Here is a 17,370-nt window from a genome sequence, read left to right on the forward strand (position 1 = left end):
ACAGTTTTGGCTTAATTACTGCTCTGAATATGCTTTTTTTTCAGTGAATGGCCTTTTTTGAGTCTGTAAACTCTGAGCTAATGATTAATCGATTACTACTTTAGCTGATTATTTCAGTAATCGATTAATCACGATTAAGCTGATAAATTGTTTCAGCCCTAGAATATTTTAGCCTGTTTGGTTTAGAGAAAATCTTCAGTAAATAAAATCTTGTTTTATCAAAAAAGAACAGTTAAAATCATCAGTTATTCTTCTGTGTGTAAAGATCTGGCCCAGACGTTAGCAGATGTGGCGCCGTTGGCTTTATGAGGAACCAGACATTGTTTAATGTGATTAATTTGTCCCCACTCTTATTTTAAAGTCATTTAATTTCAAATTGGATGCCTTTTAGATTCGTGACTTTCTCTGTGTTGGTGCAGATCAAGTTGCCAGTTGGTACTCTGTCCTCCTCCGACGCCTTGCTGAGGACAGACTCTTTGTCTGGCACCGACCCGGCTTTGTCGGACGGCTCGGTTGGCTCGGCTCCGTCGCTCGGTTTAAGTCCTGGGCCTCCCTGCAGCACCGAGAGCACCAGGAGCCAGGACAAGAGCAAACAGAAGAGCCAGATGATGAGTGAAGGAGTGGATGAAGAGGGGCTGGATGAAAGGGTAAAGGACTGAATGAATTCAATTTACAGCTGGGCGATAAATACATAATATTAATCACATTTTTGGTATTTGAAGTTTACATTTTTACAAAAAACAATCAGGATTTTTTTGTGCATTTCCGTAGTTCAGAGTGATGTCAGCTCACCGTCTTGTTCATGGAGTTCATTTTATAGCTTCTGTTTATTTAGACTTTGAATGGTCAATTCTACGATGGAATATTATAGGAATAAAGTCGTATAAAAATAGTCAAAATAATACGAGAACGAAATCATATTAGAATAAAAAAAATGGTAATTTTATGAGAACTACAACACAAAAAACAAGAAATTTAAATGAGGAATGTAGAGCAGTTTGTGAATTTGTCAGGTATTGGTTTTATAGACATTTAATTTAAATACTTTGTCTTTTGACACATCAGCATTAAATTTTCAGTAACAGGATTTTAAATCAAACTGATTCTATTTTGATTATTATAACTCTAAAAGCTTTTTTTCTCATTATTCTCATTTCAGGAAGTTTTTCTCTTAAAGTTGCATCTTCTAACATTGTGACTTTATTCTTGTAATTAAATAAAAGTTGTCGTAGCCTTGTCCTAATACTCTGGTGTACAGCTCACAGAAAGGTCGACTGAAATAAAAACTTTTTGAAAATTTCTGTCAGAAACAAAAGAATAAAAAGAATCTGATGTATGAAAAACCTGTGAGATTTAGTTTTTGATCCGTTCCATGTCAGATAGTTGTGAGCTTCACTCCTGCAGCTGACGTCTGTCCTGCTTCTTCCAGGGAGATGAGAAGGACTCCGAGTCTAAAGCTGGCTTTGTGGCTTCGTTCTTGGACTTCCTGAAGACGGGGAAGCGGCCTCCGGGTTTGGACATCTCACCGGGAATGGACCACGACAACGGCGAGACGTCACCCTGCAAGGCCGGGGGTCTGCGCCCGCTGTCTCCCGCGCCGCCTCCCCCGCCGCCGCCACCTCCGTTTGGGGACAGCGAGGGGAATGGCGGACTGGCTCTCGGCAACTGCCCCAGCCCCAAGCGCTTAGAGGACGAGCTGAAGAGAAACCTGGAGACGCTGCCGTCTTTCTCCTCCGACGAGGAGGATTCGGTCGGGAAGAACCAGGACCTCCAGAAGAGCATCTCCTCGGCCATTTCAGCTCTGTACGACACCCCTCAGCTGACGTCCAACATCCAGGCTCCTCTACCGCCGCCTCAGCCCCAGGCTCAGCCTATCCAGGCTCCCCTGACCCCCACCCTGGAGCCTCCCGCGCTGAGCCCACAGCCCACCGTGCAAACCGCACACTCCCAGCCCGAGTCTGAGGAACCGGACATCCTCCCTCCAGAAGACGGGGACATGGAGGAGGACAAAGAGGAGGAGATCGAGGAGGAACGGAGTACAGGAGAGGAAGAAGAGCGGGATATAACGGAGGAAAGGGAGCCCCAGCTGGAGACGCTGGGCGCTCCGAAACTTGATGGTGAGTTTCACCAGAAATCTTACAATCTGGAATATTTTTATCCTACAGATCACTTGTTGTTTTTGTTTTATTAAACACTAGGTATGGGCCAATAACCACGATATGAAAAAGGCGTAGTTTCAAAACAACAATAATTCTCCGTCATTAGTTCTGTCACAATATCTCACTTTGCTGGACGATGAATTACCCCAGAAATTATTGCAATAAATGATGATTTAGACTGTAATGTAATGATAAATGTATAATAATATATATGAATAATATTTAAGTTCCTCTGGTCACAACTTGTCTGCATGAGTGTTTTGGAGTTGGATTGTTTATTTGAGTAATGAACCGCAAAGCTCTTCATTTTTGGTCATTTCTGTGTGCATACAATTTACTGCAGCTCTGGAAAACAATTAAGGAACCGCATAAAATTTTCAGTTCTCTGATTTTACTTTTTACAGGTATGTTTGAGTAAAATCAACTTTATTCTTTTATTCTATGAACTGCTGTCAACATGTTTCTGAAATTTCTAGCAAAAATTTAGTATTTATTTGCAGACAATGAGTCAAAATAAAGAAAAGGTGCAGAGCTTTCAGACCTCAAATAATGCAAAGAAAACAAGTTGATATTTATTTAGTTTTAACTCAGGAAGAGTTCAGAAATCATTATTTGGTGGAAAAACCATGAAGTTTTCAGTGCTGTGGTCTCCAGACCTGCATATAAATATAATCTGCTTTACATCAAACTCTGAATCTGAAAACACCATAAAAACTCCCAACATGAAACATCAATAAAATAACCTGATGCGTCTTAAATATTAAAGCAGCGGAGACACAATTATCTTACTTTTTTATGTAAACGTGATCAGAAAAGCTTCATTATGTTATATGCCAAAAAGTAATCAAGTGTGACATTTAAGAAGTGAATCACATTCGCATCAAAGTCGGCTAAATAAAATGCAAAATGACGCATTTTGATTTCTGTAATCATATTTTTACCTAAGGTTATGACACTGTCATAATTTCATACCAGCCCAGAAAAGCAGCAGGATTTCCTATAATCCAAAACGTCTGCTTAGTTCTGTATAAATTCTTCACTTATCAAGGTAAGAGATTAAAATCTCTCTTTTTTTTTAAGACGTACCTGGGCAGGAAGGCAATAACACAACAAACACATCCTCATCTACCCCAGTCATTCTACCAAACCCATTAGGAAAAACCAGAACAGCAGCGAAAACATTCACACCAACTATCCGACTGCGGTCGGAGACGTTCTGGTTTCTAACGTAAGCAGGGAAAGTCGCTGTGAAAGGTCAGAAACCACATGATGGACGGATCTCTGTGTCTCTCCTGCGAGTCGTTGGGGTCACTGTGACTTGGCAGTTGCTTTTTAACTCAACCAGGGTTGTGTCTAAAGGTCTGAGTGATTTTGAAACCTTTGTTCAGGGTTGTTGTTTTTCCTGTTTACCAAAGATGGCTATAATTACTTCACTGTCAAACTATGCGGCAGGTTTAGGTGGAGCTTTTTCTAAACTTAGCTGTTTAGATCTTTTTACAGACAGAAACTAAACAGGTTCTGGTCGGTTGCCTTTGCTCAGGTTCCTTCTAGAGATGCATCGAGAAATTGACTTGTGACTAGAATCAACCGATTTTTCCTGTCACTCAAAAATCCAATCTTTTTCCAGTCAGTAAATGCACCACATGACACTCTTTGGTGTTGAAGCTGCTACAGAGTAAAGACTTCAGCTAACAATTACTTACTAATTGAGTAATTGAATTGGCACCTTCTGCAGATTTTTCATTTAACCTCTCAAGCTGATTTTATACAAACAAAAATGCAAAGAAATAAAAAATAATAATTTTCTAAACAATAAAATAAACATTTTATTGCCTAAAATCCACTAGAATGTAGCTTTTTTTTAGTGCATAACTTAATCGTTTGTAGCATTGAATGTCTTTGCAGCTAAAAAAAAAAAATACATTTATTATCAACATGTTACAAGCTCAGCTCTTTTGGCTTGACATCAGTCCAGCGTAATGATCCGGTGATTATTGTTTTGATAATTGAATTGCACAAAGTTATTAATAGGAGATTCTATTCCTAAATTTGAAGCAAATGAGGCTAAAACTGCCACCTGAGGACGTCTGGGTAGGACATATTTACAGACAATTATGGGTTTTTAATCTTAAATGCAAAATGCATTTATATTTTGTACAGTTTTGGCGTAATTACTGCTCCTACATTACTGTCCTTGTCACCACACAAATACCACATGACCAACCTCGCCCCATTCTCCACCTGAAGCACAAACAAGGTAACAAGGTGGAAATAAAATAAAGTGGAAATAAAGCTTTTGTTATCAAACTGATATGTTAAAAATAAAAACATTGGCTGATACCGATGTTGATACTAATATATTTTGCATCCCAAATTATCTGTTTGTGGTGTGTTTTAAGAGAAATTTTAAGGAAATATACAAAGAAAAAACAAAAAGCATCTGTAATTTCAGCTACTCTGTCAGGCTGCGATAGGGCGAGAGAGAGCAAAACTTTAAGCAATTAAGAAGAAGGCTGAATGGAGTACATCCACGGTTCTCTGTTTTATAATTTTGAGCATTTAACTTGTGCTTTAGGCGAAAATGTTTGGAACCTATTGGGAATTTTACACAGACTGATGTTTTAGTGAAGCTAACTAAGCTAATTCCTCATAGTACAAGCTAAAGGTAGTGAAATATGCTAACTCGGTTATCATTTCTTATTTTGCTGCACATGTATTCTGGCTGACTTCCAGAATAAAAAAATAAAAAAAATAACACTAAATATTGTTAATATTTTACGTCTTTTTATACTATAATCCTAAAATAAACCTCTAACATCAGGATCCGCAAGTCAAAATTAACAAAACTCGTTGCATCTGCAGTTTGTTTGGATGTTTTGCACTTGTGGTCAGCCAGTCTCATCTCTAGACTAAGCATGAATCAATGCTAGATTTTAGTTTTACTGACATTTAGTCACTCTGCTCTGCAGAGGCCTGCTAGCGAGCCGTTCGGCTAATCCAGGTGAGAAGGAATAAATTCAAGTTCAAAATTACTTTATTAATCCTAAAGGGACATTTAATGAATTTAATAAATACATTTAAATGTATTTAATAAATCTTGGTCGCAGGATAGCAGCCGTTCTGTCTTTAATTTAAAACGTGCATTAAATGTTAAGGAGTATAATGTTAGAACAAAAACAAAATCTTCTGTAATGTCTACTTTGATGTCTTATTAGTCTCAAATAAATGCACTAAATATATTAAATAAAGCACTCAGACTAATTATATCTCTAACATTGTTGAATTTAGCTGCTTTAAGTCTGCTACTTTGAAACAGTAATAAATTATCAATAATCTAATGCTTTAAAGTAGATTTAGTTCTCACTACAGTGAGTTTGACCTTCATTTATATATATATATATATATATATATATATATATAATATACCATCATCTAGAAGTATAATTATTAGTGTCTGCTAACTACCATCATATAGAAGTATAATTATTAGTGTCCGCTAACTACCATCATCTAGAAGTATAATTATTAGTGTCCGCTAACTACCATCATCTAGAAGTATAATTATTAGTGTCCGCTAACTACCATCATCTAGAAGTATAATTATTAGTGTCTGCTAACTACCATCATATAGAAGTATAAATATTAGTGTCCGCTAACTACCATCATATAGAAGTATAAATATTAGTGTCCGCTAAATACCATCATATAGAAGTATAAATATTAGTGTCCGCTAAATACCATCATATAGAAGTATAAATATTAGTGTCCACTAACTACCATCATCTAGAAGTATAAATATTAGTGTCCGCTAAATACCATCATCTAGAAGTATAAATATTAGTGTCCACTAACTACCATCATCTAGAAGTATAAATATTAGTGTCCACTAAATACCATCATCTAGAAGTATAAATATTAGTGTCCGCTAAATACCATCATATAGAAGTATAAATATTAGTGTCCGCTAACTACCATCATCTAGAAGTATAAATATTAGTGTCCGCTAACTACCATCATCTAGAAGTATAAATATTAGTGTCCACTAAATACCATCATCTAGAAGTATAAATATTAGTGTCCGCTAAATACCATCATATAGAAGTATAAATATTAGTGTCCGCTAAATACCATCATCTAGAAGTATAAATATTAGTGTCCACTAACTACCATCATCTAGAAGTATAAATATTAGTGTCCACTAAATACCATCATCTAGAAGTATAAATATTAGTGTCCGCTAAATACCATCATATAGAAGTATAAATATTAGTGTCCGCTAACTACCATCATCTAGAAGTATAAATATTAGTGTCCACTAACTACCATCATCTAGAAGTATAAATATTAGTGTCCGCTAACTACCATCATCTAGAAGTATAAATATTAGTGTCCACTAACTACCATCATCTAGAAGTATAAATATTAGTGTCCGCTAACTACCATCATCTAGAAGTATAAATATTAGTGTCCGCTAACTACCATCATCTAGAAGTATAATTATTAGTGTCCACTAACTACCATCATCTAGAAGTATAAATATTAGTGTCCGCTAACTACCATCATCTAGAAGTATAATTATTAGTGTCCGCTAACTACCATCATCTAGAAGTATAATTATTAGTGTCCACTAACTACCATCATCTAGAAGTATAATTATTAGTGTCCGCTAACTACCATCATCTAGAAGTATAAATATTAGTGTCCGCTAACTACCATCATCTAGAAGTATAATTATTAGTGTCCGCTAACTACCATCATCTAGAAGTATAAATATTAGTGTCCGCTAACTACCATCATCTAGAAGTATAATTATTAGTGTCCGCTAACTACCATCATCTAGAAGTCTAACTATTAGTGTCCACTAACTACCATCATCTAGAAGTATAATTATTAGTGTCCGCTAACTACCATCATCTAGAAGTATAAATATTTTATACTATTTTTTCCAATAGTCGATGTTTGCTATGAAAGCAGAAAGACTTCATCTGTTTTAATTGGGTTTTTTTTGTCACAAGTTATGTAGTTCTTGCAACATTCAGTGATATAATAGTGTTTCACTCATTTTACTGATATTTAAACCTAATTAATAGGTTTATTTTCAGAAAATAATAGAGATGACTGGTAATAAAATGTTCAACTCTGAACAGTTTTTGTTATTAAACTCCATTTTGTTTTATTCTTGTTCGGTGGAGTTGATTTTCATAAAATATGACAGATTATAACCCCGGACCAAACCAAAATAACTCCATCATCTCCTGCTGCTGGATGTGATTTATGCAAGTTATAAAATCACATTTCCCCACTGATGACAAAAAACACAAATTACTTTAAATCCTTACATGTTAAAAGCAACAGGTGTTTGTTGGATCACAAGAACAAAAAATCCGCTTTGTCAGAATCGTTGGGATTGCAACAGTAGATAAATGTGAAAATATTATCAATGCAATTACTTTATGTGTGATGGGCCTCATATTGAAGGCTGTTGAGTATAGGAATAAAAATCACCTCCAATGAAAACTCGACTTTTTCTTCATTCACACCTTGAAACGGTTCAAAATATCTTCAGACTGGTAAACAAAAGTCCACAATCAACGACTAGTTAGACCAGGCTGAGCCGCAACGCTGCAACGATTGTTCAGATGAATCGATTATTGAAATAATCGACGGCTAATTCAGTAATCGATTAATTGTTAACTGGAGTGTACAGACTCAAAAAAGGCAATTTGCTGAAAGAACAACATTCTCAGAGCAGTAATCAAGTCACAAAAATAAAAAAAATATATTTATATTATGCATTTAAAAAAAAGAAAATCTGTAAATATATTTTACACAGATGGCAGTTTTAGCTTCACTTTGTTCAAAATCTGTAAAGATAAAGAGAATCTCTTACTAAGCACCGTTTTCTACTCATTTATTAACCAGTTAATCCAAAAATAATCAACAGATCAGCCCTACTCTGTATTGATGTCAAGTCAAGCAGAGAAACGTGGAGTTTAAATATATTTCAAGCTGCAGACGCATCCTATGCTACAAATTATTAAGCGTGCATTAAAGGAATGGCATTGTAGGTTTATTTCGTTGTTTTAAATAATTTATTTACATATTTTAATGTATTTATAATATTGCATAAAAAGGTTTAAATGAAATGTCATTTTTTAATCCACCAGAAGAACTAAAACAGTCGTTTCAGTCCATTCAGGAGTAACGGCTGTGGAGTCTGGTTGAGTTAAACCCGACCACTGTTCGAATGGGAATCCCAGAGCGAGGCTTGAAAAGCATGAAACCTAAACTGTTAGACAAAGTGAAGACACCTGAGAGGAAGGAGAGCTGGAATATCTTCCAGAGACGGTTGTGGGTCATTTAGTCCACTTTAATCCAGCTCCAGTCCGTTTGTCTAGAAAGTCCAGTTCGTTTGCGGAGGTGTGAATGCTAATCGAACTCTGGTCCGTCTGGCTCCAAAAGCAGGACGCGAACTACAGGACAGGGCATTCTGGGTAAATCCAACGAACACGAGTGAGAAATGTCGCATTGTCTTTCACCAAAGACGAAAGACGAATCCTGCAACCTCTAACATCTGATGCTGCTTCACATTTTGTGAAGCAGGAAGTTGTGCTCAGTCTCTTCTTCAGAGGTTTGGTGTCGCTTCATATAAGAGTGATAAAATTATCGATGCACGATGTTATCGGCTGATATTAGCTGTGAAATTTAATATCGGTCAAAATAATTCATCGATTTAAAAGGTGTTTTTACAAACCAGTGATGATGACGCCTGAAGCACAAAGTCATAAGAAGCTGAGTGTTAACATTTTCTTATGACTGATGTGCTTCTTTCTCGCTTGTTGCTTGTGATCAGGTTTGGTTTAGTGAATATTTACAATGAGCTCCGTTTGATTGTTGTTGTCTTGGAGAGCAGATGCCATGAATAAATTCGACATTAAGCATAAGTTGAAAGTGTTGCATCATTTTTAGCATCATTTTATAATGCAGTATTTTAATTCCACAGTAGAGAAAGCCATATAGTTTCAGTAAGTACGTGAAAAATATCTGTATTGGTTATCAGCCAAATTGGTTTTAGTATATTGGCACATAAATATCGACCACCAATCCAATATTGTGCATCTTTAAAAGGAGCAAATGTTGCAGCTTTGGTCCCCAATCGACTCTCTTCTCCTTGTTCCTTCCAGCTCCTCTTCCTGAGATTCCTCCAGAGCCAGAAACTCCTGAACAAGCGTCTGTCCCTCCATCTCCTGCTTCATCCTCCTCTCCCTCTCACTCGCCCCTTCCTCCTCTCTCTCTCCCCTCACCTCAACCTCCTCAAGAGGAGCAGCAGGCCGATTCCCTGCCTCCAAGCCCCGCCGCTCCCACGTCTCCTTCTCCGCCTCCACCTCCTGAACCAGCCGCTGTCCCTCAGCCGACCACGCCACCGCCAGCGTCTCCTCCTCCTCCTCCTGCGCTGCCTCCTCCGTCCTCGGCCCAGAAGGAGTCCCCCATGCCGTCGCCAGAGTCTCCTGCGTCCCCTGAAGAGCCCCCGGCCCCTAAGATCACGTCTCTGCACCTCGCCCAGAAGCAGGAAGATGCAGCCATTGTTGGAGAAAGCGAGGAGGATGAGAGCGAGAGCGGAGGAGAAGGAATCTTCAGAGAAAGGGACGAGTTTGTGGTGCGGGTGGAGGACATCCGGACTCTCAAGGTGTGTTTGCCTAATGAGGCCGATGAGTCAGGATTACATTTTTGGTAAAATTGGGATTTTTTTCACCATGAATTTTTGGTGTCAGCCCATTTAACAAGCTGGTTTCACAGCTTCTGCTCATTTGAACTTTAAACTCTACGACGGACTATTAGAGCCACGCTAATGAAAAAAAAAATGTATTAGTATGACTAAAGTCTAAATATTACGACTTTATTCTCATACATCTTTTTCGTAATATTACAAATATTTCCTCGTAATATTATGACTGTATTCGCTTATTATTCTCACTTCATTTTCATACATGTTTATTCTGGTAATATGAATTTATTCTCATAATGTTATGACTTTATTTCCATCCGAGTTTATCTTGCCATTTCACAAATTTATTCTCGTGTATCTATGTAATCTTTAAATATTAAGACTTTATTTTTGTATTATTTTGACTAAATTCTCATGCATGTCTATTATCACAATATGAATTTATTCTGGTAATGATATGACTTTATTCTCATCCGAGTTTGAAATGAGGGCTGCTGAGCATCTGGTGAAGTTTTATAAATAAGCAAATTCTGCATTTTTTTTTTAATTCAGCATTAAATAATCATCAGTAGCAGAACTTTAAAACAATTGTGCAAATAGACAATCGTCTATTTAGAAGAACGAACCACAGACTCATGTGATCACATCAGATCTTGACGACTATAGAAGATTTTTTTCTCATTAAAACGTAATTTTAAGAGCTTCTTTTGACAAATTTGCACTTTAATACTCTGTCAAACAACTTACAGAAGTGACTATTGCAATAATGGCCGATTTTTGAGAATATTTTCTCTAATTCATAACTTCCTTTTAAAAAAGAAAAGATAAAAAATCGATTGAATCGGATCTTGTATGAAAATATGAGTTTTTGTTTTTAGCCTGTACCGGCCAGCCGTAGCATGCAGTAGGATGTAAATGTGCGTCTCCGTTTCTGTGACTGAACCTGTGCGTCCTGCGTTTGTGCACAGCTGGCTCTGCAGACGGGCCGCGAGCCGCCGCCCATCTGGAGGGTGCAGAAAGCTCTGCTGCAGAAGTTCAGCCCGGAGATCAAAGATGGCCAGAGGCAGTTCTGCGCCACGAGCAACGTGAGTTGTCACCTCCCAACGCCCGCTAACCGTTTCAGCTTTAACTCTGACACGCTTAAGCAAACACAACGTCTTATGTTGCTGCCTTTACAAAAAAGGAGGATAACAGAAAATATATTTCTGTTCTAGTATCTCGGCTACTTTGGGGATGCTAAGAGACGCTACCAGCGGATATATGTGAAGTTTCTGGAGAACGTTAACAAAAAGGATTATGTGAGGGTTTGCTCCCGGAGGCCGTGGCGGCGATCTGCTCCCGGACTCAGGTAACTTTCCTTCACCTTAACATTCGGTGCACAGCTAACTCTGAACTTTAGCCACGGTAAAATAACGTAACATCATCAGCAAATGGAGTAAGTTACAGAATATGTTATGGAAAAAAAGTGTGACCGAGGAGAAAGCCCTGTGGTACACCACAGCCATCCTCTCAGCTGAAAAGGTTTTTCATTCTAAACTGAATTGTCCTTTTGGGATAAATAAAATATCTTGAACTTGAATCACCAGTGTATTCTCTATATTATTAGACATTAGCATTTATTACTTTTCTAATTGGCAATCATTTATTTAGTGCTAGACGTTAAGCTTCCAGTTATATTTTGTCTAACAGGCGACAGTCCCTTCCTAGAATGGCGTCTCCACCTGCCACCCAGGCACCACCACCACCGCCGCCGCCTCCTCCACCGAGGACAGCAGAGAAAGACGAGCGCGTGACTCCACCTGTCCATCAAGAACAAAAGGAGAAAACGTCCAAACCTGCAACCACCACAGAACATCAAGTGAAGAAGGAGGCTGCAGCCGCTGTGCCCAAAGCCAAGGAGAAGGAGAAGGAGTCTGAGAAGGAAAGAGAGAGACTGAAGCGGGTTCAGATGCAGCAGGAAAAGGCGGAGAAGCGGATACAGATGCAGCAGGAAAAGGCGGAGAAGCGGATACAGATGCAGCAGGAAAAGGCGGAGAAGAGAGCACAAATACAGCAGGAAAAGGCGGAGAAGCGGGTTCATCCGCAGCAAGAAAAGGCGGAGAAGCGGGCGCAGCCTCAACAGGAAAAGGCGGAGAAGCGGGCGCAGCCTCAACAGGAAAAGGCGGAGAAGCGGACGCAGCCTCAACAGGAAAAGGCGGAGAAGCGGGCGCAGCCTCAACAGGAAAAGGCGGAGAAGCGGATACATCCACAGCAGGAGAAAGCGGAGCGGCGAATACAGCAGCAGCAGGAGAAGGTGGAGAAACGCGCCGGAGCTGCTGACCGCGGTCGGGCGAAGGAGGATAAGAAAACCTTGGAGAAGAAGGAGAAGGAGAAAGCCGAGCGACCGCCCAAGTCCAAGTCGACCAAAGTGAAGGCCGAACCTCCACCCAAGAAGAGGAAGAAGTGGCTGAACGTTCCCTCATCCGTACCTTCGTCTTCTGACTCCGACTCCTCTGACGAGGCGGCGAGCGAGAATGAAAGTGAGACATTATTACACCCTGCGTCTTGCTCAGTCTGCTTTTCCATTTTCCAGCTGTAAACCGTTGCCGTTTCCTCTCTCAGTGCCGGTTAAGGGAGGAGTGGACAACCGGGCCATGAGGGAGATGTTCAGGAGCTACGTGGAGATGCTGGTGAGCACGGCCCTGGACCCAGACATGATCCAAGCTCTGGAAGACACAGACGGTGAGAACGCCTCCGTCTTTCTGATGCACCCATCCGCTTTCCTCACTCCCGACTCCGACACAGATACCTGAGGTTTATTAATCAGTCAAATCTAATATTATGTGTGATGCACATTTCAGCAACAAGGCATTTCAGAATGCTTTACACAGATACAGGGCCATAGAGCAGTGAACAATTGAAAGACTACATTTTGCCATTGTTGCTCAATGTCTCATTGATTATGTTTCAAAAGCAGCAACTATAACCACTCAGCGTTTCAGCTGTTTTGCAGTTTTCAGGAAGTTTGCTCAGAAAACTAGTATCGGCTGATATCAAGCTGATAGGAGAAAAACGGCTCTGATTTGACTTAAAATGTTCTGAATTACAAACTTATTTGGTAACTGCACCAGTACAGCTCACTTACATACACTGTTAGCTTCACAGACTTTGTAAAACATTTAAAAACAACTTTATTTTGTTCAGTCTGTGCAAAATAAATAATAAACTAAGAAAAATGATAGGTACTTCCTCAGACATTGTTGTTTTTTTAATTATGTTGTGTTTTAATGTACAGCACTTTGTATCAGCTATGGTTGTTTTAAAGTGCTTTATAAATAAAGTTGGTACGGTATTTAAAAAAAACAAACTCGGCCTCAAATGGTTCAGAAAGTCCAATTAAGATTTCTACATATAATGTAAATTAAATAAATAAACGTCACTCAGAGTAGAAAGCATAGAATTAGAATGAATAGATGTTATGGATCTGACTATCGGGACCAATACAGATATTAATACCGAATCTGTAGCTTCTCACCCGATCAGACTTTCCTGTCTGTGTGTAACGTACAGGCGGATTTATTTAAAGACATTAAGTTGTTTTGCCTTTAAAATAGGAAGTTGGGTCAGGTTGAATAACCGGCATCGCTGCCAAGTGTCAGCTTGCTGGGCCAGCTGAGCAAACTTTCTTCAAAGCAGAAGAGGATTAGTCGACTGTTGAGTTTGCATATTCATACCGGCCCTTTAATGAGTTCCTCAAGCTTAAATAAACAAGGTGTGACAGACTGCAAATGCAGATCCGCAGCCAGAACGAGCCGCTTTACGTTTGGCCCTTGATGTTAAAATGACTGGCAGCTGCATGAATGATGAGTAATGGAGACTTTCCTCCCCCTGATTGGCCGGCAGACGAGCTGTACCTGCCCCCGATGAGGAAGATCGACAGCATCCTGAGCGAACAGAAGAGGAGGCTGTTGAGGAAAGTCAGCATGAGTTCCCAGCACCAGGTAATCCGTCCCGCCTGGCAGCTTTCATCAGTTCAGCTTTGTCTTTATTTATTTTGTGCCTTTTCTTGATTTAAATCCTTGAAAACGCTTGAGTGTTTTCAAGGTTTGGATGTTGCTTGATTTCTGTGTAAAGTCCTTGAAATTGCATGATATTTAAACTGCAGCGTTTGGCAGCAAAGTGGAATTTAAGGTTTGATTAAAAGCCCACGTTTGGAAAATGTTATTTATATCTGAAAGCAGGTATTTAAGGATAAGATGCAGGCACATGTTTCTAACTCTGAAGTTAAAACTTCTCTTGTTTTAAATCAGTTGCTATTTCTAAACATTTTTAGATATTTTTCCAACTTTTTCAGACCAGCCAGGTTGTGTGTGAGACTTTTCAAAGCATAAAAATGTGTTATATTTTAATTAACCTTTTTCTGCTGTAGAATGTAGAATACTATCACATTATATTATTAATAAAAATGGTAAATAACATCATATAGTATTGAATTGAAACTGTTTTGTTCATTTGGATAGTTTTTTTTTTCTCCAGAGTTTTGCAGAAAAAGTTTGAAAACCAAAAAATGCTTGAAAAGTTCATAAATTTTACTGTGGGAAACATTTACAGCCCCTTTTATATGCATATAATTATTATCTACATGCATCTTATTATTATTAGTTACATCTGTACTTATCAGTAAATTTAAATCTGATTGCAACGTTTATTTGATGCAGTAATTCAAAATAAAATTTGTTTGCATCAAATTCATGTTTTTTTTTCTCTGTATCAAAGTCACTGAAACCACAATCTTATTTTTTTTTTTTTATCCACCTTGGATTTTTTTTAAATCCAGCTTAGAAAATACAAAATAAAAACTTTGAAAAAAGTCAAATGAATCCTTCTATTGTTTAATGTTTCAGTCTTGGTAGCTAAAAAGATCAAAATCATGAAATAAACTACAACTTTTGGCTCCTTCTAAGCAACTTTTCCCCTGTTTTTGTTTGTCAGGATGTTCTGCATGCTTACCCCCAAATGATGACGGACTCTCTGGACACTGTAGTGGTCAGGGTGCGGCTAACCGGCGACGCCTACAACCGAAAGACCCTCAATAGAGTCAAGAAAACCCTGCCTAAACCACAGGTAGCGTCACAGGACATTTATTATTTCATTACCGGACATATAAAAACATTAGATGTTGAAATTAGACATAAAATACTAATATAAAGTCTAGTTTTTGTCCAATCTTTAGCATACATTCTAGAAATGCCTTCATGCACCTGCAAATGTCAAGAAATCTATAATTGTTTTAAGTATTTGACAAATATTTGCAGTAAAGTAGAAACCGGTGTTTCTGATTTTTTTTTTTCTACTGTCAAAAATGAGAAAAAACATCAAATTAAATGAAAATAAAACTCATGATTGACGCATCTCAAGAGGAAAAGCTGTAGTGTTGTGTGTGTGTTTTTATATATAGACACTGAAACTTTGGTTTGACAGAATTAACCTTTGCACTAAATGGAGAGTAACACCTGCTGCAGGTTTGCAGAACAGCTTCACGTTTTCTCTTTGTCACCCAAAATAATTCAGGCTGACAGAGTTAAGTTACGGCAAGAAAGTGTGAAAGTGTTGAGGAGGAATTCTGGGAAATTTGGAAACTTCTAGTCGGAGTGCAGCTATCAGTTATACTATTTATTTGTAAATTTTAAGAAAAAAATTGTATTGCACTCATATCTTTTTCACCTTTCATTACCTTACACTATAAAACTTCAGTATATTTTATTGAGGTTTAATTTGTAATTGTTTAAGTGATGAGGAAAACACCTGATTATGATGTATTTTTGCTGGTTAAAATATTGTTTTTGGTTTTTTTTAATTGCCTTTTTTTGGGCAAAACTTTTCTAATGTAAAAGGCAGAAAACTAACTCTGCACATCCTCTGTGTAACACGGTGGTGGCAACATTATGGTGAGGATGGAGCATATTTCAAACAAGTTGGAGGCAACAGAGGAATGAGTATCACCATTCTAAGCTTTATCAGATGATAAATTATTGCAATAAACTATAATATTTTTGTGTCGTATAATGATAATGGCATAATAATGCAAGTATTCTCTGTCAAAAATCAATAATTTCTAAACTATGGAAGTGGAATATCTAAAAAGCAAAACAATAAATAAAATGGAGAATAAAAACCAAATGCAACCAAAAATATTATTAGGCTCAGATGATAATTAAGCATTTTTGAGCTTATTTTGATTTATCATGCAATTAATTGCTTTATTTCAAACATTCAGTCAGAGATTCCATTTTGGATCAAATCATATTACAGTGTTGGAGTGGCCTAGTCAAAGCTCATACTTAAATCCATTTGGGAATTTATAAAAGGACTCAGAAATCGTTTTAATCAGATTATCTCCAGTTTCAAAGGAAAACTATATAAAATTGTAACAAAAATCCCAATAAATCAGATTAAAGTTTGAATTTTTCTTAAATTTTCCAATAACTCCTGCTTCGTTTCTTCCTTCAGGACCTTAAGCTGTCGTCTGAGACGTACCGGATATACAGTCTCTACCACTCCCTGCATCACTACAAGTACCACACCTTCCTGCAGTGCAAGAAAGAGGTCAGTTACGCATCCAGACTCCAATCGCTTTCTAGGATTTCTGCGTTTTTGGTGTGCTGAAGGCTTTGCGTTTGGCTCAGAGCTGCCCTGTGTTTGCGTTCGCAGACCAACACCATCGAGCAGGCGGCCGAGGATCCGGGCCAAGAGGAAGTGGTGCAGCAGTGCATGGCCAACCAGAGCTGGCTGGACACCCTCTTCGGCTCCTTCATCGAGCTGCTCACTCTCAGCACCAAAGCCTGAGTCATGAGGAGACACACCGAGAGCTAAACTTTAAAAAAAAAAAAAAAGATAAATAAATGAGAATCTGGAGGAAAAGCCCAGATGAATCCCGCTGTACAGCCCCCAGACCCTCTTCGAAAATCTCTCCAGATCCGAGCAGGAAGTTTTCCAGGCCCTCGACGGACACAAAGAGGGCCTGTTGACCCGACCTCGGACGCTGGCCTGTTTTTATTTTGTCTTGTTGTTGACCAATCACTAAAGAAATGTCTTACTTTGTGAGAGTGGGACCCTTCTGGAAGAAAGGAGAGGGGGGAACCGGATCGTTGTTTAAAACAAAAAAAAGAAAAAAAAGACGGAGAGAAACCAGGAGGAGCCGGAAAACCAAGTCGACGGAGGAGAGTCACTGACGTCTTGTTAACTGTGTGTCATAAAAAGACAATAGTTCAAAGAGAAACTATTACCGCTTAGTTTTTACATAAATTATTTTTTTGAAAAGACTAACATCAGCTGTCGGCTTTTGAGAAGAGAGGAAGGCGGCGGGAGTGCTTTGTGCTTTTTGAGCAGCGCGATCGCGGATAGCGGCGTGAGAAGTGTTGGTGGGGCGGCGCTCTCTGGTCGTCATGTGCTTACGTGGACGGGCAGCACCAGTCGGCCGTGTGGTAATATATGAACGCATTTTTA

General features: G+C 38.5%; 1 protein-coding gene across 1 annotated transcript in view; it reads left to right on the forward strand.

Annotated features, from left to right (window-relative positions):
* Positions 1-16,767, forward strand: part of prr12a (proline rich 12a) — a 29,624-nt gene extending 12,857 nt beyond the window's left edge. Inside the window, exons 5-15 of the mRNA XM_008436611.3 lie at positions 420-647; positions 1,430-2,117; positions 9,344-9,846; positions 10,854-10,970; positions 11,100-11,233; positions 11,575-12,404; positions 12,487-12,606; positions 13,768-13,865; positions 14,857-14,988; positions 16,375-16,470; positions 16,576-16,767. Coding sequence (XP_008434833.2) covers positions 420-647; positions 1,430-2,117; positions 9,344-9,846; positions 10,854-10,970; positions 11,100-11,233; positions 11,575-12,404; positions 12,487-12,606; positions 13,768-13,865; positions 14,857-14,988; positions 16,375-16,470; positions 16,576-16,710 — 3,081 coding nt within the window. The 3' untranslated portion in view covers positions 16,711-16,767. The remainder of the gene's footprint in view (positions 1-419; positions 648-1,429; positions 2,118-9,343; positions 9,847-10,853; positions 10,971-11,099; positions 11,234-11,574; positions 12,405-12,486; positions 12,607-13,767; positions 13,866-14,856; positions 14,989-16,374; positions 16,471-16,575) is intronic.
* The last annotated feature ends 603 nt before the right edge of the window (positions 16,768-17,370 follow it).

Source organism: Poecilia reticulata, chromosome 19, assembly GCF_904066995.2.
Source record: "Poecilia reticulata chromosome 19, P_reticulata-male-v2, whole genome shotgun sequence".
Taxonomy (NCBI): Eukaryota; Metazoa; Chordata; class Actinopteri; order Cyprinodontiformes; family Poeciliidae; genus Poecilia; species Poecilia reticulata.